Source organism: Rhea pennata, chromosome 4 (assembly GCF_028389875.1).
Source record: "Rhea pennata isolate bPtePen1 chromosome 4, bPtePen1.pri, whole genome shotgun sequence".
Lineage (NCBI taxonomy): Eukaryota > Metazoa > Chordata > Aves > Rheiformes > Rheidae > Rhea > Rhea pennata.
In genome coordinates, this window is record NC_084666.1 from 66,627,806 (window position 1) to 66,655,763 (window position 27,958).

The window sequence follows — 27,958 nt, forward strand, 5'->3', positions numbered from 1 at the left end:
TAAGTAAGGGCCGCGCTCTCCCTTCGCGGCACAGCGGTTCCTGGCGAGAGCCCGCGGGCGAGAGCGAGCGGTCGCAGGCGCCTTCCGGCGCAGCCACCGCAGTGCGCGGCGCGCGCGGGCGGGCCCGTGTCCTCGCGGCGCGCGCGGGGCCGACCGCAGCGCCCGGCGGAGGGGGGCGGGGCCGGGGCGCCCCGCGGGCCCGGCCGGCGGCGCATGCGCGGCGGCGCCCCGGAAGCAGGCGGCGGGCCGGGCTGGCTGCCGAGGCCGAGCGCCGCGCTGGGGCTGCGGGCACCGCCGGCGCGGCGCGGAGCGGCGCGGCAGGATGAGCCTGGCGGAGTGACGGGGAGCCCGAGCCCGCCCTCCTCCCCGCTCCTGCCCCCCGCTCTGCCCTGCCCGGCGCCGCTCTGGCTTCAGGCCCCTTCTCTCTGCGCTGCGGCGGGCGGAGGCGGCGGAAGGAAAAGCCCATGGAGGGGAACCGGGACGAGGCGGAGAAGTGCATCGGCATCGCGCGGGAGGCGCTGGAGGCCGGCAACCGCGACCGCGCCCTCCGCTTCCTCGGCAAGGCCCAGAAACTCTACCCGACCGAGACGGCCCGAGGTGAAGCCCGGCCCCCGCCGCGGGCCCGATGCCCCGGGAGGGCCCTGCTGAGGCTGCCATCCCCGCCTCCCCTCCCCCCGGCTCGGTTATTACCGGCTTTCCTGGGGCCGGGGGAGGAGAAGCGCGGGGCCAGGGGGGCGGGGTGGGGAGCTTTCTCACAGCGCGGCCGTTAAGCCGCCGGCGCGTGGCGCGGCCGTTGGGCCCCGGCGCGACCGTTAGCTGCCGGCGCGACCTTTAGCCGCCGGCGCAACTGTTAGCCGGCGTGTGGTGGGGCCGTCGGCAGAGGCGCCGAGGCGGTGGTGCCCCCGCCTGTGCCGGCCCAGGGATGCCCTCTCTGCTTAAAAACCGCGGAGAGGAAGGCTCGGCTCGGCTTGGCTCGGCTCGGCTGAATTTCCGCGGCGAATGCGCGCGCCCGGCGCCAGGAGGAGCGCGGTTACCGCGTCCCTCACCAAAGGGGCTCCTTCTAGGGCAGCCACAGCGCTCGGCTGTTTTTTTTTTTTTTTTTTTTTTTTTAATTCAGCCATCAGTATAATCGGAGTCATCCACACTAAGCCTACGCCTGATTCACAGCAACGCGCCTCAGGCCCCAGGGCAAGATATGCTAGTTTGGTTTCTTTATATCACTGTGAATTAGCCTTGAGCTGACAGCTCGCACCAACAGCTAAAATTGCAGACTGGGCAATGCTTTTGTTTTATAAATAATTTGTGGTTTGGGTTTTTGGGGGTTTTATATCCCCTTTCATTTTACAGTAGCTGAATAGAAAATAAGCACAGGTTTAGCTATGGTAGAGAGAATGGGGCAGGTTGTTCTATGTCGTAATTGGCTCTTTAGACAATTCTTTTCTAAATTTTTAAAAATAATTAGCAACTTTCTAGCAAAATGTGCTAGAAATGAAGTTCAGAAGTGATTCTTTGAAAGGAACGATAGTAAGGTTTCAATTCTGAAGGTATACTGAGCTGTTACATGTCTTGAGTCTTTCTGTTCCGCTATGTCAGAAGTCAGCCCAATACCTTTGTGATGACTTGTTGCGTTCCTCTAGTTCTCGCTTAAATTGTCTTTATCATTGAGGGGATAGGAAAGGCTTCAGTGCTCTGTACTGACTTTGCTACAGAATAAAATACAGTACAGAATACATGCAGTTAAATTTTCACCCTAGAGTCATGTTCAGAAATGGTGAATGCTGAGGCCTGTGTTTTCATTCAGTGTCAGGCATATGTTCAGTGAACATTTTCTATCCTCTTTAATATCCTGACTACTTTTTAACATAAAAGTGATATGCTATGGTCTCTATCAGCCGTCTTTTTTTAAAGAGTAAATAAGATTTTTTTTTTTCCTGCAAGACAGCATGAATGTTGCTGGTAAATAACCCCAAAGAAGGTAATCCTTGCTGCTTTGTTTGGATTAAGAAGGTGGCATTGTTTATACTCCTGTCACGCTACATACCTCCTAAAATAAAAGCAGATAAAAGTTTTTCTTATTCCGCTAAATTTTTACAACCAAAGAAGATGACATGCATGAAAGTATATTCAGCTTTTTGTAAGCTCTGTTGGTCAGGAGCAGGAAGACTGAGAGTTTCAGTTTGGCCTCTAAAGCTTTGCCCGCTTCAAACAGCGGTCTTGCATCTCCAATGTAAGAGTTACAGTAGCTCTCAGCAAAGGATGATGTCTACATCTGTTTTATGTTTTGAGGTTTTTGTTTTTTCTTTTAAGTAGGACTGCTACATAACCATCATGGTAAAGTGTTCGGTGCAAGAAATAGATGGCTAATTAGGCTATTGTCTCTAGGACACTTGTTTTATTCACTGTGGAAATTAACAAAGTGTGTCACAAATGAGATACAGATCTGGTGAGAAGAGGATGGCCTTGTGGTTATGGTAGTGGAGTGTAATCTGGGAAATTGTGTATTGACATTAAATGCTTCACAGAATTTCTCTGTGATGTTAAATAAGCCACTTCGCTCTGTTTTCATTAGTGACTGTTAATTGTTTGTGCTTCATTTTTCAGGTATTCAGCTTGAAACAAGGGGCTGATTTGTGGAACTGGTGGGCAATTAGAGCTCCATCTGAAGCTAATGAGAATTGCAGATGCCCTAATACCACTGAAAAATCAGGCTCTAGGCTTGATTTGAACTAGGTACTTAGAAATTAGGGAACTCTGTAAACTTTTTATATCTCTGTGCTTCAGTTTTCTAGCTGTGGAAGTTGATGGTTCTTCGCAACCTATCCCATTTCCTCACAAAATAGCACCAACTCATTGTTTTTTGGTTTTTGGTTTTTTTTAAGTTTTTGAGGCATTTAAATAGCCCTGTTATAAGTTTAGTAGATTGCAAGGACACATAATGTTCTGTTTTTGGAACAGAATCTGGAAGATGTACAGTAAATTAGAATTGGAATTTTACGCTAAAAAAAAAATGAAGTGACTGCTTCATAATCTCATTGCCCACTTTTTCATAAATTAAGTGGGGGCCCATGCTGAAAAACAGCAGTTCATCAGAGAATTAAAAATTGTGTTTCAGTACATACTCAAGAGAAGGGAACATGTAAGGTTTTGTAAGCTTCCTTAATCCTAACACAAATTCTTATTTTACAATCATAACGAGTTAGTTTCCTATGGAGATAGGACAATATGATGCAGACCCAGTTGTCACTGTGCTTGCTTATTTTCTGTTTGGAATGTGTGTTAGAAGATAGTTTTTACTCATTTTTCTACAGCATCAGAGATTCTCTGTGAGGTGTATACTCGCTATCTTTTGGGGAACAATTGCCCACCGTTTCACAAATGATGTTCCATTCATGATAACAGCGATGAGAATGATAGCACTGACTAATTTTACTGATGGGAATCAGCCCATCTGTGGCAAACATGAAAAAGATAAAGAAGAGGAAATGGAGACTGAAGAAAGAAGCTGAGGGAGAAAAAATATTACAGAGGCAGTGGATGAAAAAAGGTAGAGCAGGCTCAAAAGGTTACAAACTTAAAGGGCGTGATCAGAGGAGGACAACAAGCAGAGCACTCCTGATGCTGCCCTTCCCTGAAGGTGGCCAAGAAGCCAATGGGTGCAGAAATTCACCTTGCAGTCACTGAATTCTCTTTGTTGAGCATCCTCCTCCTGATGTTGTAGTGGTTTATAAAAGGACACAAAGCAGCTTTTAAACTACTGTCTCCGAAATGGTACTACATGTGGCCACATTTGCGTTTAAACTGCATTCAGCACTGGTTCAGTCATTGCTGAAGTATAGTTTTGCTAAACAAGGCTTCTGCATGAAATAAGCTGATGGAGCAGTGCTATTTTAAGGCATTAGTGGTATGAAATGTAAGGTCAGTGTTTAGTCAATGATGTTTAGCTAATAACTTCGTAGTAGTGGGTTTTGTGTTGACGTCATTCTCTGCTGGAAAATAGTTCTGCAGTTCTTCTGTTCAATCAAAATTTTAAGTTAGATTATGATTTTGGATAATAATCTGTCTTGCAACTGAATGGCAGCTAATTGCTTCTTCAGCAGTGATCTGTAAGTGAATTTAAAGATAACAAAGAACAAGATCTCCTTTCCAAGCGTATGTGCCTTTCTGTTTGGAGAGGGAGACAGAAAATGACGTTGAAGTTTGTGCCTGACAAGTTTTAATAAGGATAGCTCTATTTCTCAGTGTTACTTAAGATTTCTTGCTCTATTTCTGATGCTGACTTTAAAAGCAAACATTTATTTTTTCAGGCATAAGTAAGCTTACTTATTTAGGGTATTATGTTAGTATGATTCTGAATTTAACATTCTTTCTATTAGTGCAAGTGAGGGTTCTGCTGAATGAGTGATGGCTGCAAATGCAGCGTAGGAATTTTTCATTCAGAAACAAGGAACAGAAAGCATGAGAGAGCCTTCATATATGTTTGAAGATAAGAATCATTGTCTTACCTGCTAACAAAACAAGTCTTCAACTGACTCCATCTGTATCCTATTTTAAAATCTCTGTATGCACACTGAAAGTTGTTTTTAATACACACTTAGTACTGCCACTCTAAAAGCTGATTTTAGCACCAGAAGTTCACAGAAGAGTCAAGCTCTTTTTTTCTGAATATATGAACTGAATCTTTTTTTGGAGAAAACAGTGCCCCCAGGCTCTTCGTATGACTTTCTTTTTCTGCATAAAATAATAGCATGTTTGCATATGGTGTGTCCTGCTAGCTTAAGAAGTTAACACGTTTTTGACATTTTCTGCGAGCATCCTACTTTATATTTTCAGCAGTGCAGCTCCACTGTGGAGATGAGGAAGTAGTAGTGCTGGAAGCACTGTGTAGACAAGCTAGTCCTTAACAGACTTATCAGCTGAACTTGCCCTAAATAGATACTCTAGGTTAAAAATGCAAGTTAGTGTTGATACCAATGTTTCTGCTGGTTTTACTGCTACCAGTTTGCACAAGCATTGTTGCAGGAATGGGAAATTTCCACAGAAATTCCAATATAAAGACAAGTTTTGCAAAACTGTCAATTCAGCATCATTTATAGAGGGTGAGTTAGGGTCACATGTCCAATACGATCGCAAGTGATACCTTTACTGTATGTTAAAGGTCACAAAATAGAAAAAGAATGCTGTTTTCTGTTCTCATTTAACTGGAGCAATCTTGGACCAGAAATGCTCATTTTAAAGACTCCGTCTATCCAGGTCTCTGTTCCTGATCAATTCTCAGCCTGTGAACAAAGTCATCTGTTGGAGTTGCTATTTAAAGTTCTGAAATGAATGAAGTATTGCCATAACAGGTGATGTTAGAAGAACCTAATGAATATATTCGGAAATGTACTTCAGTTATAATCCATAATGGGATTACAGCTCTCCTGTTTTCAAGAACTTCATTTCATTTGTTGTGAAAACTTCCTCTTGGTATGCAACTGGACATCTAGTTATTAACTTCTTGTTTATTTCTCCTGTGCAGTGAAAAATCCTGATCTGATCAAATGATGGGTCTTGCTGAGGCAGGCAGGAGCGCAGGACTGGCAGCTGAAGTCAAATGACTTGCTTGTTCAGGCCGAGTGTATCTATTAGTCCGCAGTCCTTCAGACTGCTCTGGCCAGTGAGTAATAAAAACTAAAGCAAATATTGGGGAGTGAAAAATAAGCACATCTGAAGAAAGTGATTCTCTTCCTTAAATAAAACTCTGCTTTCTTTTTCTTCCTGCACTTGTCTAAGATGCAGGGTCTATAGTGTTTAGGATCTCAGTTGTTGCTGCTCTAAGACTGACATGTTAGTTGGAGAAGAAACTTTTCATTAGATTTAGAAGAAAGTCCTTCCAACTTCTTCTCACTGTCTATTAGGGGAAAATGCTCCTTAACAGTGAAGCTACAGTATCCTTTCCACAGTGAGTGGAATATTTTTCTCTGGGAATTTTTATAAGGGCATTTTTAATGCAGATAATAATTCTTGGGAACTCTTAGTTAATAACTTTTAGTTTATGAAACAAATCTGCCCTTCACAGTTTTAGTTTGTCATCTTGCTCTGAAGGACCTCTTTTTGGTAAGGATAAAGCAAAACTAGTTAATGGTTGGTCTTTTACCTACATTAAGTTCTTGTGCAGACATATGCCCCCAAAGTACAGTCTCATATGCAGAAACAAAAAGGCAAGTTCATGTCTGGCAATCTATTAAAACTGACACATTTGAGATCTGTTGGATCACAGAAGGAAAGAGGATTTAAAAATATAGCTGTTTTTTAAGATACAGGACTGAAGAGCTGAGTGTAGTTAGTTGGTCCTGACTTACCTGTGGTGTTTAATAGTAATTTGAATTTCAGCTGATATTGCCTAAATGGGGTATAGAGCATCAGTACGTAGCCACTGATTACAAACTGGTTACAAATAGCCATGTTCTTTAGCAGCTGAAATATGCTGCTTTAAAGAAAACCCTAGTAGGGAGCATTATGATTTTCCAGCCTGACAAAAGCATGACTTTTGTCTTAATCTTTCTAGTTCTCATTGCCTTAAGCATGACTATATCATCAGTGCTTTTCTGAGATATAGGTGTACCCTGTTCTGTTTCCCAGATAAGGATGGGATTGGTTGTGATGTGAGTGAAGTTGAGTTTCATGGCTGACTCGGGGATTGAGCCCATGTCCTAAGCCATTCTTACACATTAGAAAATAGGGTACTGTCTTAGGGCTGTTTGACAGTAATAACAGCAGTATAATAAACTCCTCTATCTGGAATCCAGGATTGCCAATGTCACATATCTACTCTTGCTCTGGAGTCCAGGGTAGCCAATGTCACATAATATCTACTCTTGCTCTGCAGGCAAAGTGGGACTGAAGTACTGCATATTTTCCATTTTCTACAAGCATATGTACGTTTTGTCATGGTTGAATTTAATCAAACAATCCTTTGTTCGTGTTTTTTGCTGTAAGTAACAATGCAGCAGGTAGACTTGTTGGAGAGGACAGGGAGCTGAGTATCAGCAAATTCCTGTCTCTTAACCAGCAGCTACCAATAGAAGCATATAACTTTAATGCAAATGATGACCTGAATTTGTAGTGTAGCTTTGGTCAGGTGCTGTGGTCTTTTCCCTTGGACAGCATCTGTTGTTTGTCTTTCTGTTACAATGGCTTGTAGGGATGATGGGCTGAGAAAGGAGCAGAATTTTTTCTTCTGTTGTCCTTTTTAGTGTTGCCGTAGTAAACTGTTAGCCAAAGAGTGCTTGTTGTTGCAGCATTAAGAGATAACCAGAGGTTTGATCTGTCGTCATAGAATCTTTTCAGTTCTGTCCTCTTAATTTTAGCAAGGCATAGAAACTTCATTGTTGACTTACTCCAAATTGTGATTTTTTATTTTTTATTATTTCTTTTAGAAACAACAGAGATGAATTATTCTATTGCAAAGACCAACTATTATTTTTTGTATGCTCATCTGTTAACCAGATAAATCTGACTAAAATCTCACTGCATCATAAAGATCAATGAATCTGTTGCCAGGACAAGCCTGCGTAGTACCAGGAGATGGGCTTGGTATCTGTATGGAGTAACTCTCAGGTTCTTTTGAGTGTTGGATTAGTTCCCCTTTTCTATTCACTGTTTCTTATTCGGATGTGGGCTCAGTGTCTCTAAAAAAACATTTGGAAATGAAGGTATCGGACATGTTCTCTCCAGTATTAAATTACTCTCTATTATGGAGAGGAGTCCAGTCACTAATTTTGAAACGTTTCCTATTTATTCACCTTTAAAATCAGTTGATAGACTGTCTTCAGAAACATTTGTAGTACAAAGCGATGATTAATAAGAAAGGGGGATTTAGGTAGTCTTTTACAGCATGGCACTCCATTTTAAGTTACTTGAGAGCTCCTGACTTGATCAGTAACACTGTAATGATATTACCATATATTATATGATATTATATTATCATATATTGTTGTTTTATAGTTTTGTTGGAAGCTATTATGAAGAATGGAAGTACTGCTGGGGGAGGTGCTTACTGCCGAAAACCAGCCAATAGCAATGATCAAAGTAAGCCCAATAGCACGAAGGAGAGCAATGCATCTGCTGCTGGTGAAAGTGGAAAAGGCTACACCAAAGACCAAATGGAAGGAGTATTCAGGTATGACCTTATTAAATATGTCACTGTTTTCGTTCCGCGTATTATATACTTATGCTTCCAGATATAGGATCTAAAGAAGTATTGGAAAAATAAAGCATAGCTGGGTAGCGTTACTTATACTGAACTGTGACCAGGAAGAAAAGATTTAAGACAGTGTGATATGCTGTCACGTTGTGCAAGAAAGATCATACCAATCTATATATAAAGAAACCTGGATAGCTTAAAAAGAAAAAAAAGTGAAAATAGTTATTAAGTAGTTCTCATGATAAATGAATGTAGTAATGAAAATTCTATAGTAAAACTTGCAAGGCAGTGTTTCTATTCCTGAATATTTTCATATGCAGTGTTTAAATTTACAGTGGGATAAAAAAAACTAGGCTTATAAGTATGAGAAGGAAAAAATTCTCACAACTGAAGTTTATTTACAAGATAATATCGTTATACAAACAGGGCTTAAACCAACATTACAGTCATTTCATTCTGGAAGTACATATGTCTGAGAGGCACTGAATCAAATAGTGTAAATAGCATCATAAACTCTGGACCTCACATAGTGTGACAGTATTAAGATGGGGCAACAGAGGGAACATTGGATATGAGTTAAAAGAATCAAAGATCTATAAAGATGTCCTTTTAATGAGAGTAGGTCTTAAAAGTAATGTTACCATTATTGACTTGGTGATAGGAGTGAGAAATACATTGTTTTAGGCATGCTCTACTTTCTGCTAAAAACGGTTGATGTAGCCACTCTAAAATTGCATACCTCAAAACCAGCCTTTATTTTCTGAGGAGTATAGCAAATATTTTCAAGGCAGTTCACGAAAGGGGAATCTAAAGGTCCTTGTCTTTTGGCTTGTGTGGATCGGATGAATTATTGCACAAAACAGAAGACTGTGTTAAATTTTCCACGTAAAATGTAAACTGCTGTTGCTATTATGTTGGGATCATTTTCTGAAGTTCAGTAATCTGTTCAGCTATACTAACAGTGACAGAAGCTTGCTTTTCTTTGTTAATACAGCAGCATTGCATTCAAGCAAGTAGAGAGCAGCATCTGACATCGTTATCCTCTTGGTATTGCTGTTCACTATAATATACTGTTCATTTACCATCATCTCTCTGCTTAATTAATATTGTTTCCCTTTGTTACATCTAAAGTAAAACCTGAACAAGCATGTAAATTTTCAGTTACTTTGACATATTGTAAAAGCAAAAAGTGTGTGAGAGAGAAAATATCCAGAAAGAAATCCTTTTTAAAATTAAGCTTAAATCAAATCGTTCTCCAAAAGCTGCTAGAGGTAGGACTGCCCTACTGTCAATATTCACTCACTCATGATATGGCATTCTGAGCTACGATTTGCTCAGATTTTACTCCCTGCACGTTCTGGAAGACAGAGCGCCTTGTTGTTACTTTGTTTTGTTTTTTTACCAGCGAGTAAGGTTCTCTTTGTCTTGAATAAAATCATGTTGTAGAGCCAACTTTTTTCCCAGGAAGGAAAGCTCAGTCTTAGCATGAATTTGATTTTGTCAAACTAAATTGTTTTATGTGCTAATGGCTTGAAATGTGGCCATTATCCTCAGGTATCCTTCCCTCAGTGAGTTTTGGGTTCTGTGCTATCAACTGAATAGACTGAGAGAAGGTGTTCCTAATCTACCTCTATGTGCCCTTTACACTCCCTTCTTTATCAGCACTAATGAACAGTAGGATAGGGAGACTGACTCAGCTCTCTGACTTAGAGCACTGATTACTGTTCCTGGAGTTGTCCAGCTATCTTGAATTTGATTGTGAGCAGAGTTAGAAAACATAGCGAGGATGCACTTGGAGCAGTATAACTGATTGATTTAACTGTTATATTATTCATCAGTGTTACTCCAGCAATGTAGATGTGAGTATAAACAAGCACCTCAGTGTATTTATTTTTTCCACATACACAAGGGATCCTGATCACCAGCAAGCTACTATAGCGCTTCAGAAGAGCATTGCATGAGCTTGCAAACAAGTTGCTCGACAGGGAGGAGCGTAAGATGCAATACATTTCCAGGGATTGCATAAGTGTCGAGTGATGCTCTGTTCTTTAAGAAAGGTAACAAAGAAATGTGCTCACTATTTCAGTGCAACAGTTTGAAACTTGAGTTGTTCAAAAGCACATCGTTACTTTTGAATTAAAATGTTTTAAAAATACAATCTGTAGTACATGCAACTTTATCTTATTGATGGTTATCATCTTATCAGTAAGGATTGGATCACATAGCTTTAACACTTTAGATGTCTTTGTATATTAGAGATAACAAAATAAGGCTAGCGAAAATGTGTGAGGGCCTATGGTAGAGTTACTTCCTTCTAGAGCTGGTGCCTTAGGAATCTCTTTTTAGGCAATTGAATCCTATCTGAACTATGCCAATAGTTTTGGCTTCTGTGGTCTTCAAAGCAATTTCTTTGCTATTTTGTATAGATTATCTGCATCTGTTGCTGGGGTAGAGAAAGGAAGCATCTGCTCAAGAAACATAGTAACTTTTTTTTTCCTTTTACTTTGCTTAAAACAACTGAAGAATAAGTGTTGAACAGGAATACAGTTATCAAAGTTCTTACTTTCAAACAAATTATGTTTGTAGTATCTGCCTTGTCATACCAACTATGCAGACCCTTTGGAAAGCTTTTGTGGACAAATTAAAAATATCCTTTTAAAAAAGAATCAGTGCCTGCTTTGTGTTAATCTTTCTCATTTCTGTTTGTGCTGTCAAGTGTGTATTATCTGTCAGCTACATAATTTTAAAAAAGCAGTTTGAGAAATATAGTTAGGTTGCTCACTTTATATTGACTCTCTTTAAATGATCTTAAAATTGATACGTATTTGATGTCCCTTGTTAGTAAATAAGTTAGCATAAATTCCATATTACCTCTTTGACATATGAAAAGCAACCTCCACGATTAGCAATATGCTAGAGTTGGATTGCTTTCTTGTGAAAGCTCAACCGGAATATTGCTTGTTCTGCCCTGTTAGTGCACTTCTAAGCACATAAAAGTGAAATTTTGTATTGTTTGGATTTTTGAATTAGAACCAAAACAAACTGTTGGTCATGAGTTATGTAGGAGTCTTGCAAGGCAGGATTAAATTTCATCTGGTAGTGGTCAAGAATAACCAGCAACTTCATTTGAATTCACAAAGTAAACCAAAAAAATTGCCTCTGCACATTTGATGGATCAAACTGCAAGGAAGAGAAGTTGTGTATGGCAGACTTTTTCCAGGCTTGCTACCGAGACTTGCAAATTCAGCAAAAAGAGGTATATCATTACTTGGTTATGATGGGATCAAAAAGATAATTGACTGAAAGTGGAATAATAAGAGCAATCAACATATCCTGGAATGGAAAAACAAAGCACAGAAATCAGGGCATGCCTTTAATTAGGCTGCTGGAACTGCTGTGAATTGTGAAAATACCTAGTTGAATGATTGAGAAAATCAAGACAGAAATCTCAGTAGTAAGGCCTGTTACGGAAAAGTGGCACAGAAAAGTCTGGACTTTCTCAGAAAGTTCCTGCTTTTTTTTTTTTTTTTTTTTTTTTTTTTCCCAACTTAAGAGAAAAGCCTAAAAATGTCTGGAGAAAACTATACTAATATTTAACACAGACTTGAATATTTTGTGTAGTATACTCAAGAGAAACTGATCAGATGTCCTGGTGCAAGAGTAGGCAAGCACCCTAGTGTCTTGCTGAATGTAGCTGTAGAACAGAGATCTGGAACATCCAGGGCATTTCAGAAAGTGGGGGTATGCTAGGACCAATTTGAGTTCCCCTCCAACACTGTGACCCCCTCTTTCCAATCTAGAGTATCTTTTAAAGGCTGTGCTCACTGGCACACTCCCCACTCAGCTGCAAGATGCCATTTGCATCAGGCCCTTTGGCATCATCTGAAATGTGAGCCTGTGTAGAAATTGGTCTGCAGTTTACCTTGTTTTTCTGCTCAACTCTGGGACCAGAAGTCTTTACAGCTTGCTTTTGCTTAATTCTTTGTAGCCAGCACTTCTTGTTGCTGCTTACGGTGCTGCTTAGGTTAGATTACAATCAGGAGAAATGATGGTGGCTTTTATCCGGAGCTTCTGAAAGTTGTGGTCCAAATATGCATGACTTTTGGGCCATCCCCATGTGTGTAGGCAGAGGTTTTGGAAGGCCTTTTGAAATATATAGTGGTACTCAAAAATTTTATGTTATGGATTACTGTAGGTGTTTGATACAGAAATGAAAGCGTATCTGGTAGGTTTGGTTAACCTGATAAAAGCTGTTGATGCTGACATCTGAATTGTAGATCTGAAAGTAAAACAAGAAGCACAGAGCAACAGGATCACATCATTTTATAGTCACAGGAGAACCGGAGGTCATATCCTCAGAATTTCTACAGGAGAAAGCAGACATTTCTTTACTTGAAGGGCTTACTCTGCCTTCTGCCGCCGGAGCACAGAGGGGAGCTTGACCTAAGGCAGAATTGGCTGCTGCTGAAGTTTAAAAGCTGGCTGGCCATTTTTACTGCAGTTGGCTTGTCAGCTGCCAAGCTGGTAAAGTGGAGGTTTGCAAGTCATGATGAGATACCTCTATCAACAGATTGTTGGATGTCCCTGAAATAATACCTGACTTACAAAGTTATCAAATTGCATTAAGGCAAGTGATGGCCTGTGTGCGTCCACAGTGTGCCCTCCTAAAAGAGCCAGCAAATATCTTAGCCAGGAGGACACTGCCAAGATTCTGGCAGGGGACTAACAATTCAGAAGGGACAAAAATTAACTGAACACCACAAATAATTTGATAGTAATTCAGAAACAAGTAATCCAAGCAGTAATGAAAAGCACAAGAAAAGCAGCTCACAAAAATCAAATGAACAGTGAACACACTGATCTTTAAACTGGAAAATAAGCAACAAAATTGACTGCAAGAGTGCAGTCAACAAGTGATACGTAAAATGCAGTTATGAAAAGAAACATCTGTCTGGAGTTTACACATGCACACACACACACACACACGCACGCACAAAATAAAGGACAACAGTGCCTTACGTGGAGCAAAAACAATTTGAAATGCAGCCTTCAAAAAATTAGTTATTCATGCTGAGTGTACTGCAGGGCAGGGATTTGAGATACAGGTAAAAGCCGTGAGTACCATCAGTGATCAGTCTTCATTCAAAACCTCCACTGTTTTTTCTCATACTTTTTGTAGCTTCTTCTGGCTGATGTTGTGTGGCTGGGGTAGAAGATGAATGGAAAGGGGACTGGTTGTTTCCATCTGTCTGTCCTCCCATGACCAGTTTGCACAGGACAATTTTTCCATGTCAGGCAAGGGATTTTGGCAGAGTGAGGATTGTCAGACATTATCAGTTAGCCTTGACAAATGTAGTGAGGAACATACCCAAAAGGGCCTGTTTCTGCTGAGGAACAGGGAACAAAGCTTGCCCTGGCTTCCAGTAGCTCCCAGAAGCTGGAGAGAAATTTTTCAAAGGGGCAGTAACAGTTTGGGGGAAGGGGACTTAACTCTTAGAGCATCTCTTTGATGAACCTGTGATCCCCACTTCTTTCAGGTGGAGGAGGGAGGTAGCATATCAGGCCACAGTGGGGTGGGCTGTGCACTCAAGCTGTCTCAACGGTGTTGGAGAAGCCTGATACTGCACAGCATATGTATGAAATGAGGGTCTGATGGTTTGCCCTGTTATCTAGCACTGTTCATCCTGCCAGTTAACGTGACTTGCCAGCAGTTTGCAGGGGATGTTATCTCAGGGATATATCAAAAACATTGGTAATTTGACCCACCTTCCCCACAGCAAAGCTCCTGCAGTAGTGGTGCAAAACTCCTTGGATTTCACTGAGGTGGGAAGAATCGAGTCATTACCCTGTGATTATTGCCCTGAACTGTGCTCAGTAAAGGGACCTCCTGACAAAAGTCATTCTTCCTCTCTTTAAGAAACTTTGCAGGCAATATTTGGCATTAACTAGATGCAAGATAGTTACAGTCCAGATGTGTTTTGCCTTGAAGGGGTAAGGGCAAAGTTCATTGCTGAGAATTGCAGTCTTCATACAGTTTTTGTCTAGTGTATCTAGACGGGCATTTGATGTGCTTAGCTTTAAAGCTCGATAGACTGAATCCAAAGTTCTACCAAACTCTGCAAAATTGCTTTATGTATATGAATATTGAAGGAAGTCACATGCAGCAGTGCTCCTCCAGCTATCCAGCAGAGTACTTGAAGCTTGTGTTTGCTGCTGAGGTTTCTAAGAGCTAGCAGGGACTTGCCAGAGTTCTGGAGACAACAAGGGGTTAAGCAGTGAACGGCAGGTACTTAACTCAGTGTAGATCCTGTGCAGTAGAAAGGAGGGCAATGTAAATGATCTGAAAGATCGGTTACAGGCCTGCTGTAGGCAATGTTGCTGTGAGTGTGCCCATCTTGACAAGAACAGGCAAAAGAGAACAGGAGAAAAGTATGGAGTGGCAGCCACAACTCCGGAAAGGCTTGGCTGACTAAGAATGGCTTTTTCAGCTAGTGTTTTAAGATCTCAATGACTAGCAGGTCAAGTTCTGAGGGTGATTTGATGCTAGATGTGCTTGAAATATTAAATCGTGACTTCATATAAAATGAAGAATGTTGAAATAAAGAGTTTGCTTGTTTGTTTGCAGATTTTTTTTGTTTAACAAATAAAACACTAGCAAAGACACGTTAAGAGAAAATAGAAATGTATTATATCTTAGCCGAACGCTCAGTTCTCGATAAATAACAGCAGATACTGCTTGCAGACCAGGTTCAGGATGGCTCTTGCATGGAGAGTGATTACATTCATTTCTGCTGAGGGCAAATGTTGTATGACCCACAAGGCAGGCTCTTTCTTGTGCTTTCTCATCAGGAAGGATCTCTAGTTCTTCACTCTGGCATTAAGTAAATCATAATGTCAGAAGCTGGTGGGTAGTGTGCTAACCTGCATGTCTTCTGGTTCATAATGAGCATTTTCCTGTAATAGTAGTCCACTATACAACTTTCCTTATTGGTTGTGAGTAGGAAGAAAGTTTAGGGCAAGTTTCTGAAGATTAGAACGGTTTGTTTTATTCTGTTTTCTTAAAATTTTCTCGTTTCTGCATCTTGGAGTGCTGTGAACTAAATGTGTATCAGGTCTGCAAAGAACTAAACTTTCGTTTTTGTCAAGTTTATTTCTTTTTTTTTCATGTTTGAAAAAGTTGTTGAAGATGCATGGCTCTTAGAAACATTTAAGCAAACATTAAAACTACAGTTTTAATGCTAATGAAATAGTAAGTGCCAAATATTGATGAATCACTACCTTATTTTGTATCAACCTAGGCTCTGCAAGGTGTGGTCCAAAGTAAATGATACAGAAACTGAATTATTGAAGAGAAGGAATTTAGATCAGATGCTGAGACAGCAATTTCTTGAAACAAAAGGCTAGTATACAAGATAACTTGCATATTAAGTTATCTGTTCTCGATATAGCTTATACATAATCCATGTCTTGAGGCTAAAGATGAAGGGATGTGCATTTACTTCCAAAATTTCAGCCTATCATAAAAATTATACCCAGAGTATAATTTAGTGTATTTTCTTTCTTTTTCACTCTCTCTTGATGATGAATTCAGTGTTGTTTTTAGTTAGCTTTATCATCTTCCTAGCTAGAGCTTATTAAATGTTACTTCAGTGTAACGAACTATGTTTGTTTCACAGGATATTCCTGTTGGCAACTGCATGCATACATTCAATTCATTGCTCTTGGGAGCATTACACAGAGCATTACACACTTCCATGAAAAGCTTATGTTATTTGAACATAGGAAAAAGGGATCCCTAAATAACTTGACTTGATCAGTCTGTGAACTCTGAAGGACCACACAAGATGGTGTGGTTGTATTTTTGGTGCTAGCATTCCCTTAATAATAGGGTGCCCATTCTTCTTTCAGGGAACTGTCAAAGGCTTGCTTACCCCCTTTCTTTCCACCTGGCTGCCCTGTGCATAGTCTTTGTAAAACTAAACCCATATTTATGTACAGGTGCATGCATTTAAAAGATTGTTGAAACAATTGTGTCACTTTGAAGAAGCTCCCATTAACCTTTTAAAATATTTCTGGATGCAATTTCTCTTGCTTACTCAGAACAAATCTTTTCTTAGTATTTACTAAATGCAAGTGTGTTTGATTTCTGCAGTGTGATTCTGTGATCTATGTTTCTGAACTCTTACCTAGATAATTTGGTTTGACTTTAAGACATGCTTGTTGGTCTACAGTGGTTCTATAGTACAAGTGAAAGTAAAATAAATATAACCAATAAATAAGGTTTGAGAACGATAGTTTTTGTACTCAATATTGAGCTTATTATGAAGGAATACTCTGTCATTTATTTCTAGAGTGAATTTATTTGTATATTTTCTATTGAATGTCAGCAGCCAATATAGTATATTACTTCTTTTGCAGCTATGTTCCAACATACTGCTTTTACATCTTTGTGGCTAAAATATTTTATTTCATTTTCTTTTGCAGTATAAAGAAATGTAAAAATTATTATGAAGTCCTTGGAGTGTCAAAGGATGCTGGTGAAGAAGACCTAAAGAAGGCTTATCGAAAACTTGCTTTGAAATTCCACCCAGACAAAAACCATGCACCAGGAGCAACAGAAGCTTTTAAAAGTAAAATATCTTTCTTAAACTTTATGATCAAACTTTGGCAGAATAAAAGGAATTCATCTGCATTGGTCGGTTGTCTTTTTATAGAACTGACAAGGTAGTGTTTTGTAACTAATATTAAACTTACCTTTTTTGGTTCTGAACTAGATGTGTAGTATTACAGTACATAAACAAAAGACTTAGCAGAGGAATCTTGCTGACTAAAAATAATTACAATAAAAGTAGCATTTTTCTTATATTTAAATGTCATTTTTTATGGCTGAGTAAATTCATCACTTTAGTCTGGCTTTTAATGGTGCCTGATGAATTTCCAACATCCTACCTGAGAAAAGCAGTTTCCTAATAATATCTGAAGGAAAAGATATTTCTTTTAAGGAATCATCACAATTAAGAATAGAATTGAGTTTGGTCGTAGGCAAGGATACCTGCTTAGATCTTGAGGTTAGGTAGTACTACTCATCTGTTGTATTAAGCAGTCGTCCTTGAGGCTATTTTTAGATTTTAAAAGTATATACAAATAAAATCGCATTTAATCTCTTGAAATCTTTGTATTAACTTCATCAAAAAATCTTTCAAACATTTGAGCAATCTTTTTTTTGGTCTTTAAATAAAGAAAACTATTTTTTTAATCAGATCTGTTTTGAATTAGTATTAACTAATCAAAAACATGTAACCAACAAATAAATAGTCAAAAAGGGTTGCTTTTAATTATGGACCATACTGTGAGAGTGGTTTCTTTACTTTATTTGCTCTCAACAGATTATTGTCTCCCTAAATTCTTAATTGTTGAAAAAGCCCTAAATTTTTAGTACCAATTTTATCCTTATGCTGAGTAACAGTAACTTTGTAACAGTATTTGGTGTCATGAGTGTGTAACCTGCTCCCAGTTTAAGTTACTGTGCTTCATTTCTTTGGGCTTTTTTTCCCCACTTAAAGGAACTATTAATGATAATTTCTAAGGTCAATTTAAAAGCTTAAGCTAAGCTTTAGCTAAGACTCCATTCACTTTTTTCAATTGGATAATGTTGAAAACGTGAATTGGATGGAGCCATAGTCTTATTTGTCGGTGATGAGGTTTTAGTGGTGCACCTTTCACCAACTTTTGATGACTGATGGCCTTTTGGCACTGAAAAACTTAATTCCTGTGACTTGTGTTGATGGGCTGCAAAAGAGAAGCCTTTTGTTGGAGAGACAAGGAGAAGAGGAAGAAAGAAAAGCAGAAAGGGTCTTAATGAAGGTATGACTGAGTGAAGATTATTTGTCAAGTGTCAGCAGAAAAGTTCCTTAAGTCTGCAAAAGCTATGTGTCTCTGCATAGTAGTTAGGGTGAAAGCACTTTTGAGTCTCGTAAACTCAGCAGAACTTGTGGTCTTTTCACACTGTTTCACACTACCTATGCGCACCTATCCAAGTTTTCCTCTTGCTGCTTTCAAAATCCAATAAATTAGTCTGTGATAATATGGCATTAATGTACTGGGGCAAGCATCCAGGCCAGACGTACCAAACATTAAGGTTATTTCAACAACAGGAACGTGTCGTTTGACATGTGAACAGGAACAGTCCTGTCATGCGTTCATGTTGTATTCTTCATGTTACATTATGCAAAACTTTGTTATTAATGTACTCTAAAATATCTAAGCAGCATATATGAAAATACTTCCAAACAGTTGAAGGCAATCAAGCTGACACATTAGAAGTTAACACTTATTAAATAAAACTTTATGATAATTTCAATCCTAGGCTGCAGTTACTCCATTCCTAAGTGTTCATTGTAATGCTTGATTCTTTTCTGTAATTGCAATAATTCCACTGGTGGAGGTGTTCCCCTAGCAGGAGGAACAAAACTGTCCTGCTTTCTGCACCTAGTTCAACAGAATAAAAAGACTTTGAATGGAATTGGTGGGAAACTTGGTGGAAACAATGCTAAGACGAGCAGAGATGTTACTGGACCCTGTTGTACTATAGTTGAATTTTAACGTAGAGGACATCAATCTCTGCCTATTCTTGACTTTGAAATTGCAGTTTTCATGCTAAAATAGCTCTTATCTTTCATTCATGGGAGTTGTCTTCTCTTCCTTGCTTCAGAAATTGGAAATGCGTATGCTGTGCTGAGTAATCCAGAAAAACGAAAACAGTATGACCTTACAGGCAGTGAAGAGCAAGCATGCAGTCACCCTAGCAATGGTAGATTCAATTTCCATAGAGGTTGTGAGGCAGATATTACTCCAGAAGATCTATTCAACATGTTTTTTGGAGGGGCATTTCCAACAGGTATTTGTATACATCAGCATTTTCATACAGTGGTATTGATTAGAGGGGTGTTAAATGTTGTGCCATTCTAAAACAATAAAATTACTCCAAAATACAAGCCCTCAACTTTTGAGTTTACATCAGGGTTTATTTTTCTCCTAAAAATATCCCCCCCAAAATCCCCAAAATGTGAATTCCTTTCTTTGAGGTTATCCTACAGCACCTGAACTAAATCAATTGTTTTTAGAACTTAGAATATTTATTTTGAAAGACTTTGTAGTTGTAAAATGTCATGAAGTTGAGTTATATTGTCATCATGCAATAATGTTAAGTACCCTGTTTTTGCCCCTATATTGACTTTTAGATTTTTTCCCTTTGTCGTATTTTATATGTCTTAAATATGGGTATTTTTTTTCCTTAGGTAGTGTACATTCATTTTCTAATGGTCGCGCTGGCTACAGTCATCCTAATCAGCACCGTCAGAGTGGTCATGAAAGGGAAGAAGAAAGGGGTGATGTATGTTTAAGTGCCATTGACTTTAAAATGTGGATTGTGAAATTTGCTAGTAGCCCTTTACAGTGACTGTAAGGGAGTTCTGTGCTGTAGAGGAGAATTTGCATTTGCCAGTTTCACACTTTAAAACTTTGGCAGGTGGTGGTCTTAGGGAGTTGGTAAATAGCCGTGCAAATTTAAGAAGATAATGGTTCGTGTTTGCAAGTGTATTGTTGTATGTCGCTAACAAGCTAGTGAGCGGTACTATTAGTCTAACTGTGCCAGTAATCCTCATCAGTAATCCTTATCTGCATTTAAAAGTTGATTTGGGTTGAGGTAGGGCTTGTACTTAAGGCTCAATAGCTAGTCCTATATATGAATTATGTATAATCCTATATAATTACATATCACTGTATAGATGAGACCAAATAATGGAGTACTATATAGCTGAATCCAGTCATTTATTTGGTAATTGTTTGTGTGTTAACCCATGAACTCCTGTAGCTTCAGCACACTGTGAATAATGTGTGTACATTAGAATGCTAAGATAATGTCACAGATAATATCAGTAAACCTGCAGGTTACAATAGTGTTTGTAGTTATGTTTTTCCTTTTGATGATACTCTTTTGATGGTTAAGCATAAAGTCACGGTTAGGATTAAATCTTGTCAAATTTGCTTATTTATTTGATTCTGTTTTATGAAATATCTGAATCTGTTTTTTCCTTAGGGAGGCTTCTCTATGTTCATTCAGCTGATGCCTATTATTGTGTTGATCCTTGTTTCCTTATTGAGCCAGTTGATGGTATCTAACCCTCCTTACACCTTATACCCAAGACCGTAAGTAATGCTAAATTGCATTAGCTTAAAACAGGGTAAAATATTATAATGCCTTGCCATCAGAAGCGTTTTAGAGAGTCCTCCATTAGGCAGGCCTTCATTTTCCATAGTGAGGGAAGGAAGGAAGAGTATAGATGAAGCAGAAATGGAGCGAAACAAAAATTACAAGTTAGATGTTGAGAACATACTGTGAAGATGTAATGGAGAAAAGAGATCAGCAGTAACTGGCACTTAGGAGAGTTTCTAAAATGAGGCAGTAGGACCATGAAATGTAGCATGTTGCAAAACTGTCTGTATCTCCAGCATGAATAATCCAATCCTGAACCCTGTTAAGGCTTATTACTATTTTAGGAGTCATCTGTGCTTGTAGCAAGCAAAGTGCTTGAAGGCAACTTTCTCATCCTTACTTAAGTTTCAAACTAGATAAAGGCTAGAGAAATTACTGTTCTTTCATTCATTCTAGATGACAATAAAATAGTTCATTTTTGCTGCCTTGCAGACAATTCTGGTAGTGAAACCTTCTGTTTTGTACAGAAGGATATATACATCTTTTTTCCTTGTGAGAAATAAATAACATATTAAAGTATCAAGCATTCAACCAGCTAACAGACTGATCCCACTTGCCACAACTGTTCTAAAGATTCTCAGTTCCTTGTAGAGCTCATGGCTCCTCAACACAAGAACTTCGTTCTCCTTTCTTGTTTTTTGGCATTCTTTAATTCTGGAATGTAATGTTGTTTCCTTCTGCAACTAAGCTGTTAGGATGCTTATAAAGACTTCTCTGCCAAAATGTTTGCACATAATCATTGATTTTTAGACCACAGAATGCCAGCAAGAAGATGGATTTTTAAGGGGTTGCAGAAAACATTTTAGAGCAGAGATGCCTGTACTAGGTTGCTACAGAATAGTGATCTATTTTTCTTTCTATTGGGTTTGAATGTAATTTTCTATTATCAAAACTTACATGTGGCTAAAGAGGTATAAAATAAAGTGTCTCACTAAAGTCGATTTTTGGGGATTATGAGTGAAAACAACAGATGTTTAGTGTCAATGTAAATACAAGTAATTTTCTAGTAAAATATACACCCATTCATATCATTATTTGTCTTGAAATAGAAAGTTCAGTGACATGCTGTTTTTCTGCAATAATGATATTTTTTAAAAGTGTATTTGTGGTGTCAAAAAAAATTTAAAAAAAAAAAACTCTTTCTTTCTCCTCTTCCTGCAGAAGTACGGGGCAAACTATTAAAATGCAGACAGAAAACCTGGGTGTTGTTTACTATGTCAACAAGGACTTTAGAAATGAATATAAAGGAGTATCATTACAGAAAGTGGAAAAGAGTGTGGAAGAGGATTATGTGTCCAACATTCGTAATAACTGTTGGAAGGAGAGGCAACAAAGTAAGTTTGGTGTTATGTGTAATTACATAAAAGCATGCATTACTATAAAAAGATTGTCTTAGGCTGTAGTCAAGTGCCTAGTGTGAAGTTCCCTAATGGTTTTCATTTCTCAGATTGTCACAGCAAGTATCATGTAATTTCCCTGTCTTTTACTCAGTGATCTAATAACCATCTGCAAATAATCAGGATTTTTAGCCTGTTGTTCTGTTTTCTGTGGCCATTTCTCAGAAAATTAATGATTACAGTGAATTTATAATGGAAAAAAATTCTCTAAGTAAAGGATGAAAGGTGAGAATTCTGATTTCTTCCACATTGTTTTATCATGGCAATATTGTATTATTGTTTTGTTTTCGTTACTATCGTGTATCTTATGAACCAGCTTTTGCTTCTTTCTCCAGAATGTAATCCCTCATAGTCAAGGCAAGGGTCATAGGTGTTTTTATGAAAATAAGTAAATAAAACTAAAGCCCACGTAGATGTGTTCAGAGAAGGAAAAAAATAACTGCCTTGTATCACAGTACAAACACATACTACTGTTCCTGGCAACCAAGGACAGCCAACATGTCATGTAAAACATCATAGGAAATAGAATTCAGTGTTAAAGCACAGAATTTGCTTTAACAGAGCGAATAGAGTGACATCAGACATTAGCTCTCTGCAGTGAGAACCGCACTGCTAAAATGGCACCAGTGTTAAGATCAGAAAGCATGCTGGTAAACTCAGTGATATCTTACTGGAGAAATAACTCTTTCATGAACTGTTGGTAAACTCATCACTGACAAGAAGCAAACAGAATGCTGCTGCTCCCTGAATGCAATTGTATGTTCCTGCCTAACTTCACTCTCTGCAGACCAGTGATGCCAAACACTTCACCTGAAATAGCCGCTTAGCTTCTCCCTCTTGCAAGAGACCACCAAACATCACAGCTGGTCAAATATCTGTTCAGGAATGCACATGCTCGTTTTAATTGGCCTGTCTGTGTACAAACATGAACTGTATGACCCATGCAGAGCAGGCCCAATGCTTCCTGGAGGCATTACGCTCCTTCCCCAGGAATATACACTGCATGTGCTCGAGTAAAATCTCTACTGAGTTTCAGATTGCCCACAGGAAAGAAAAGTTGTGGGCTAGTAATGCCAGCTGTCCCAGTGGGCCACGTGTATGCAAGAGAAACACCTTGCTTTGGAGAAAAATTTTGAGATAATCACCTAGACTACTAGATTTGGTCAGAATAACTTTTCTCATATTTTTCAAATACAGGAAATCATGAGAAAATGTTTGGATGTAACTCATAAGCAAATATTAAGAACTCTTGTATATTTGCAACTAAATTTTCCTTTGATAATCTTGAAATGTTTGAATATGGTCACATTCTAAGAAATAAATACCTAATTTTTCATCTACAAGTGGTTTCTAGATAAAGGATTGATAGTCTCAAGTGGAAATAAAATACTTAAATGTAATAAAATGGCTCACAAAAATATGAGAGGTGATTGTTTTCAAAAAATCTAATACATAAGAGATAAACCAGTACAATAAAATGAGGACATATTGTCTGTGGATTTTTTCAGCAGAGCATAGATCAGGAAGGATCATGTCCTTTTAGTGACTTAGTTATTACACTTAGATTTACTGGCACATCAGATCTGTATTTCATGTAATCTATACTGCCGAAGTATCTTTGGAAAGATAGCTACTTAGTCGATACGCAGTTCCCATCTAGGGAAGGAAAGAGGGGGGGGAAAGATGCCTCTCATTCTTCAGCATTTATTCTTGACAGGTTTACTTTGATAAGCATTAGAAGAGTCCTGGACAATGCAGAGGCCCACCCTTCATTGTGTAAATAATTAATGGGAAAAAATTGATAGCTAGAGAAACATCTCACACTAGTATAAAGAAAAAAATAACCTGATGATTGTGACTGTCATTTTGTTTGCTATTTGCAATTTATCAAGCTGTGAAAACTACCCAGATTAATCTTGAAAAAGCAGTCACTAGTAGAGTTTCTATATATTTATATTTTATGGATTTAAAGTATCTGTTGTGTTCTAGATCTATTTGACAGTTAAAATCTTTTTTCCAGTGTTGATTGACATTAAAGAATGCTTTGCTAATCCATTTCAAGTTGAAAGGCTGAAAAAGATTGTATAGAATTAAAATACTCAACAATGTCAAGCTAGTGACAAGCTGATGAATGCCAGTATACTACAGAGAGGTCTTCTATTAATACCCCTGAACACAGGCAGTCTGAAGTGGCATGAATGAAGTAACGGTTTTAACATTCAGAATGGTTTTTGGACACAGACAAGACATTAGAGCTGTGTATAATATGCAAGATTACTGAATGTGGTATATATTTGTATTGTTTAACAATATCTGGCAGAGAGGTAGTTTTTTTCAGTCAGAGACTGCTGTGTGAAATATGAGGGTCCTGTAAAGCTGTTACCACTTTCACTGCTCAAGAAGATGAAGTGCTGGTGAAGACTCAGTAAAGGGAAGCCTGTGACAGGGATATTCAGAGGTGTCTGGGGGTAGTTAGAACTGGCAGAAGGGAGAAAGGTGAAGGTTAAGCATAAGGTGGTTTGGACAACTCTAAGAAGGAATATATCATGTGTGAAGTATTCAATTCTTAACCTGAGATATCTTTTCTCTCTCTCCTTTTTTTTTTTTTATTAAAGAAACAGACTTACTTTATGCAGCAAAAGTGTATCGAGATGACCGCCTCCGAAAGAAAGCAGACTCCATGTCTATGGACAACTGCAAAGAACTAGAACGGCTGACCAGCCTCTATCGAGGAGGATGAACTAGAATTATACATGTGCATCCTTATGTATGCTGTTGTCTCTCTTGCAAATTAAGAAGAGATTTAGTTTCATCATGAATGCTGGAAAAGAGAGGTGGATGTAAAACTCTACTGTGTAGCTGTTTCCAGAAACCTTATGCTGAATTATAATTTAATGGCTTCTTTACCTACTGTGAAATATAGGTACCTTACTTGTTTAGATATTTTACTTCAAAGCTTCTGTGAATTCCTTCAGCAGAGAGAATAGCTCAGAAAGGATGCTATGTTGTAGAGATTTAGTCATAGTGATTCTCCTCTAACATATTTGCCATGTAAATATCTGTGGAAAGAACACTTTGTGTATATACGAGTTAAATGACTTTCTATTTAAAATCTCAGAAATTTAGTTCCATATAACATTTTGTCTCACTGATGGAATAAATAGTATGATTACATCACTCCTATTCAGATGTCAAGTGTGTGGAGTTGAAACAGAATTTTTAATATTTTATCTCTAACTCTATGTAAAATCTTCTAGGTTTACCAGCTTAGAGGAACTTCGTATTTTTAAATATAATGACGTATATTCCTAAATATATGTTGGGGTATATTGATCTGGTGTAGAGTAGCAGTTAGCTGTTGTAGTTTTTTAGCATTTCTAAGCAATACTAAGAAAACTAAGAACTACAGTAATCTCTTTTCAAAGTAAGTATTTGCAATTGCTGTACAGACCATTATAAGCATTGCTTTTAGTGCCTGCAAGAGTTTACAGTAATAAGACCATAACGGGCATCCACAGCTTCCTTAATTTTCACTGAAAAGGTAGGAGAAAAAATGCAATAGCAAATCCAGATTTAAAAAATAGTAATAATAATAATATATTTTTCCTGGGAGACCTGCTTAATTTTCTTACTGTTTTTTATTTCAAGCTGGGTCCTAACACTGATCCCTCAATGGGCACCACAAGTGGAGCAGGGAGACATTGCTGAGGACAAGCTATGTGCCTTCCAACACTTTTGCCAACTATTTAAATGCTTTGCTAGTTTGCAATATGCTTCTGTGGTCAGAGCCATATTACTTGTCCCAGGACAGGAACAACTAAAGGAACGAATAGGTAGAGTATGCATTTCTTTGGACCAAAATATTGCTGAATTGACTTCCTAGAAATGAGTAAGCGTGCTGTTCGGCTCTCGTGTTACGGTATCATATAACTCAGTGGCCTGCACGTGGAGACTATTTGTTGCCACACCTGTTAATGCAAATGAAGAGGTGTTTTGAAGCAGCTAGGTACAATGTACTAAAAGTTTATATTAGAAAGTGAGCTGAAAACTTTTTTATGTTCAGAAGCTGTTTCTACTTTTTAACAGTGCTATGTAGCAGAATGTTTTCTTGTATTTGAGAATGCCAGATGGCTCGTAATAAGGGCAGTATATTTTGCCAGAGAAAACTATTGTCTTAAGCAATGCTGTCAGTTCATGTGGAGCCGAATTCTGCTCCTAATTTGGAAATCTAAATGCTTGACTAGAGTCCTTTTAATTTCTTTTGATCTAGACTTGTAGTTTGAGAACAGTATTTGACTCTAGAAATACATTAAATGCTACTGCTCTGAGTGACCCAGAAATCAGCTTGCATATGTACCTTTTCTAAGGGTAAGGGAAACACCCTGTATTGAATAAGTTGTTGTAACGCAAGAGGGACTAGCTGCAGAGTTTTAACAGAGCAGCTAAAGCAGCATTCGGAGTAGATGTGAAAGGCTGAGGAACAAAGCAGAACTAAAAGCTGCTGGAAGAAAGAAGGAGTTGCTGTACTGGATTTCCTTGCTAAGATTATAGGGTGAGTGGGAAGAAGTGATGAAAGATGCTCAAATGTTCAAAGTTTACAACATAAATTTATGGAGAAAATGTGATTCCCCAAATTTTGCAATTGTCTGGAATGTATTGTAAATATAATAATGAAAACAAACTATAAGAGTACATATTGATACTCCTGTGTGTTCTTAATAGAAAAAAAAAGTTTCAAAGGCTTTAGCAAGTATTCAGGCCTTTCGATTCACAAATGAGTCTGAGCTTGCAACTGATCTTTTGGTTAACAGAGGAAAAGAGATGTATAACACATTTGTCAAATATTGGAACTGTGAAGTCAGAGTTAAGAGATGGTCTTAGCAAAGCTGCTTACCATAATCTGATCAGTTATGTCTGCCCTGCAGTTACTTATGCTTCCTTTGAGGAGGTGGTGAATGAACTGCTGCTGAGCAGCATTCTGCTGGTTTGATCACTATTAGTATCTCAGCAAACTGGAATAATGCAATGTCTGTGTTGTGTGGCAACATAACCCAGTAGATTAAGAACAAGACATGAGCTGTTAAATCTCCTTGGATTATCTATTGTAATAACTCTTTTAAAAGAAGAAACAGCTAATATATTTAGACTGGTGGAAAAATGCTGCTTTGCATTTAACAGATTGAATAGTTGCAGAGTTTGAAATACACAGCAGAATACAGAAGGACGTTCCTATATTCTGTAGCATAAATATTAACCTGCTTGAAATATGGCCAGCAAGCATTCTGTTAACGTTTCACTCATCTGGTTGTTACTTTTCTCTTGAGTCTGAAGTTTTTTTCTTCAGAAATGTCATCATCTTCCCAGGTTTTGCTGAAGGAATCTGCTGGAAAGTTCAGAGTGATTTTTTTTTTAAATGAGGATGCTAATTGAAGACGGTGGAGTACTTCAATCTTTTCAGACGACCTTTCTTCAAAAGGTTAAGTAATCGTACAGTTAAGATACTGGAAAGAAAAGAGAAAAACAAAACTGTGATTTTGAACAGCCTTGCTTAAAGAACCCTCAGCTTATTAAGCTACTTAGAATTAACTCCTTATTCTTTGATTTAGTTTAGTCATGACCTCAGTGTCTAATCTAGAATTAAAGATAGGACAAACAAGGGTTCTTGAATTCTCATTTCAAAGAGCAAGTAGGAAAGTCTTTCAAATAGTAAAAAATCTTGGAGTGCCACTCTGACCTACCATAATGAAAAAGGGAGGTGATTCGCATCTGCTGAAATAAAACATCGGTATCTGTTCTATTTATGGAGCAGTCTGAGTCATGAGCAAGTTCAGTGTTCAAATCTGATGAACATTTGCCTGTAAGTTCTCTACCTGGTTAGGGAAAATGACATTAAATTTGAATTACTGAATTTTTTTAACATTTTCATTTTTTTCATAAGTTTCCAAGCAATGTAAAAATGTATAGTCACTAAAATATAATGGATGCTTTTAAATAGGCAGCAGAAGCAATTGTAAATTATGGACATTTTTAATATACTGTTGTAATGAATCCCATAAAAGGATTAAAGTGGCTGGGCAATACATTTTTAAGGTTGTTTGCTCT

General features: G+C 38.4%; 1 protein-coding gene across 3 annotated transcripts; it reads left to right on the top strand.

The window, feature by feature from the left end:
- The first annotated feature begins 250 nt into the window (after positions 1-250).
- Positions 251-27,938, top strand: DNAJB14 (DnaJ heat shock protein family (Hsp40) member B14). 3 transcript variants are annotated; one of them, XR_009958217.1, is made up of 9 exons: positions 251-597; positions 7,987-8,161; positions 16,670-16,815; positions 18,897-19,082; positions 19,483-19,577; positions 20,283-20,392; positions 21,621-21,793; positions 24,472-25,689; positions 27,221-27,938. XR_009958217.1 is itself a non-coding variant. In XM_062574179.1 (8 exons), the coding sequence occupies exons 1-8, from the start codon at positions 465-467 to the stop codon at positions 24,594-24,596; spliced, it is 1,143 nt and encodes a 380-aa protein (XP_062430163.1). In that variant the 5' UTR covers positions 251-464; the 3' UTR covers positions 24,597-27,938. The 3 variants fall into 3 exon arrangements, 2 of the variants coding, with proteins under 2 accessions (XP_062430163.1, XP_062430165.1); XM_062574179.1 differs by having other exon boundaries at positions 24,472-27,938; XM_062574181.1 differs by lacking the exon at positions 251-597 and adding an exon at positions 2,618-2,730 and having other exon boundaries at positions 24,472-27,938.
- The last annotated feature ends 20 nt before the right edge of the window (positions 27,939-27,958 follow it).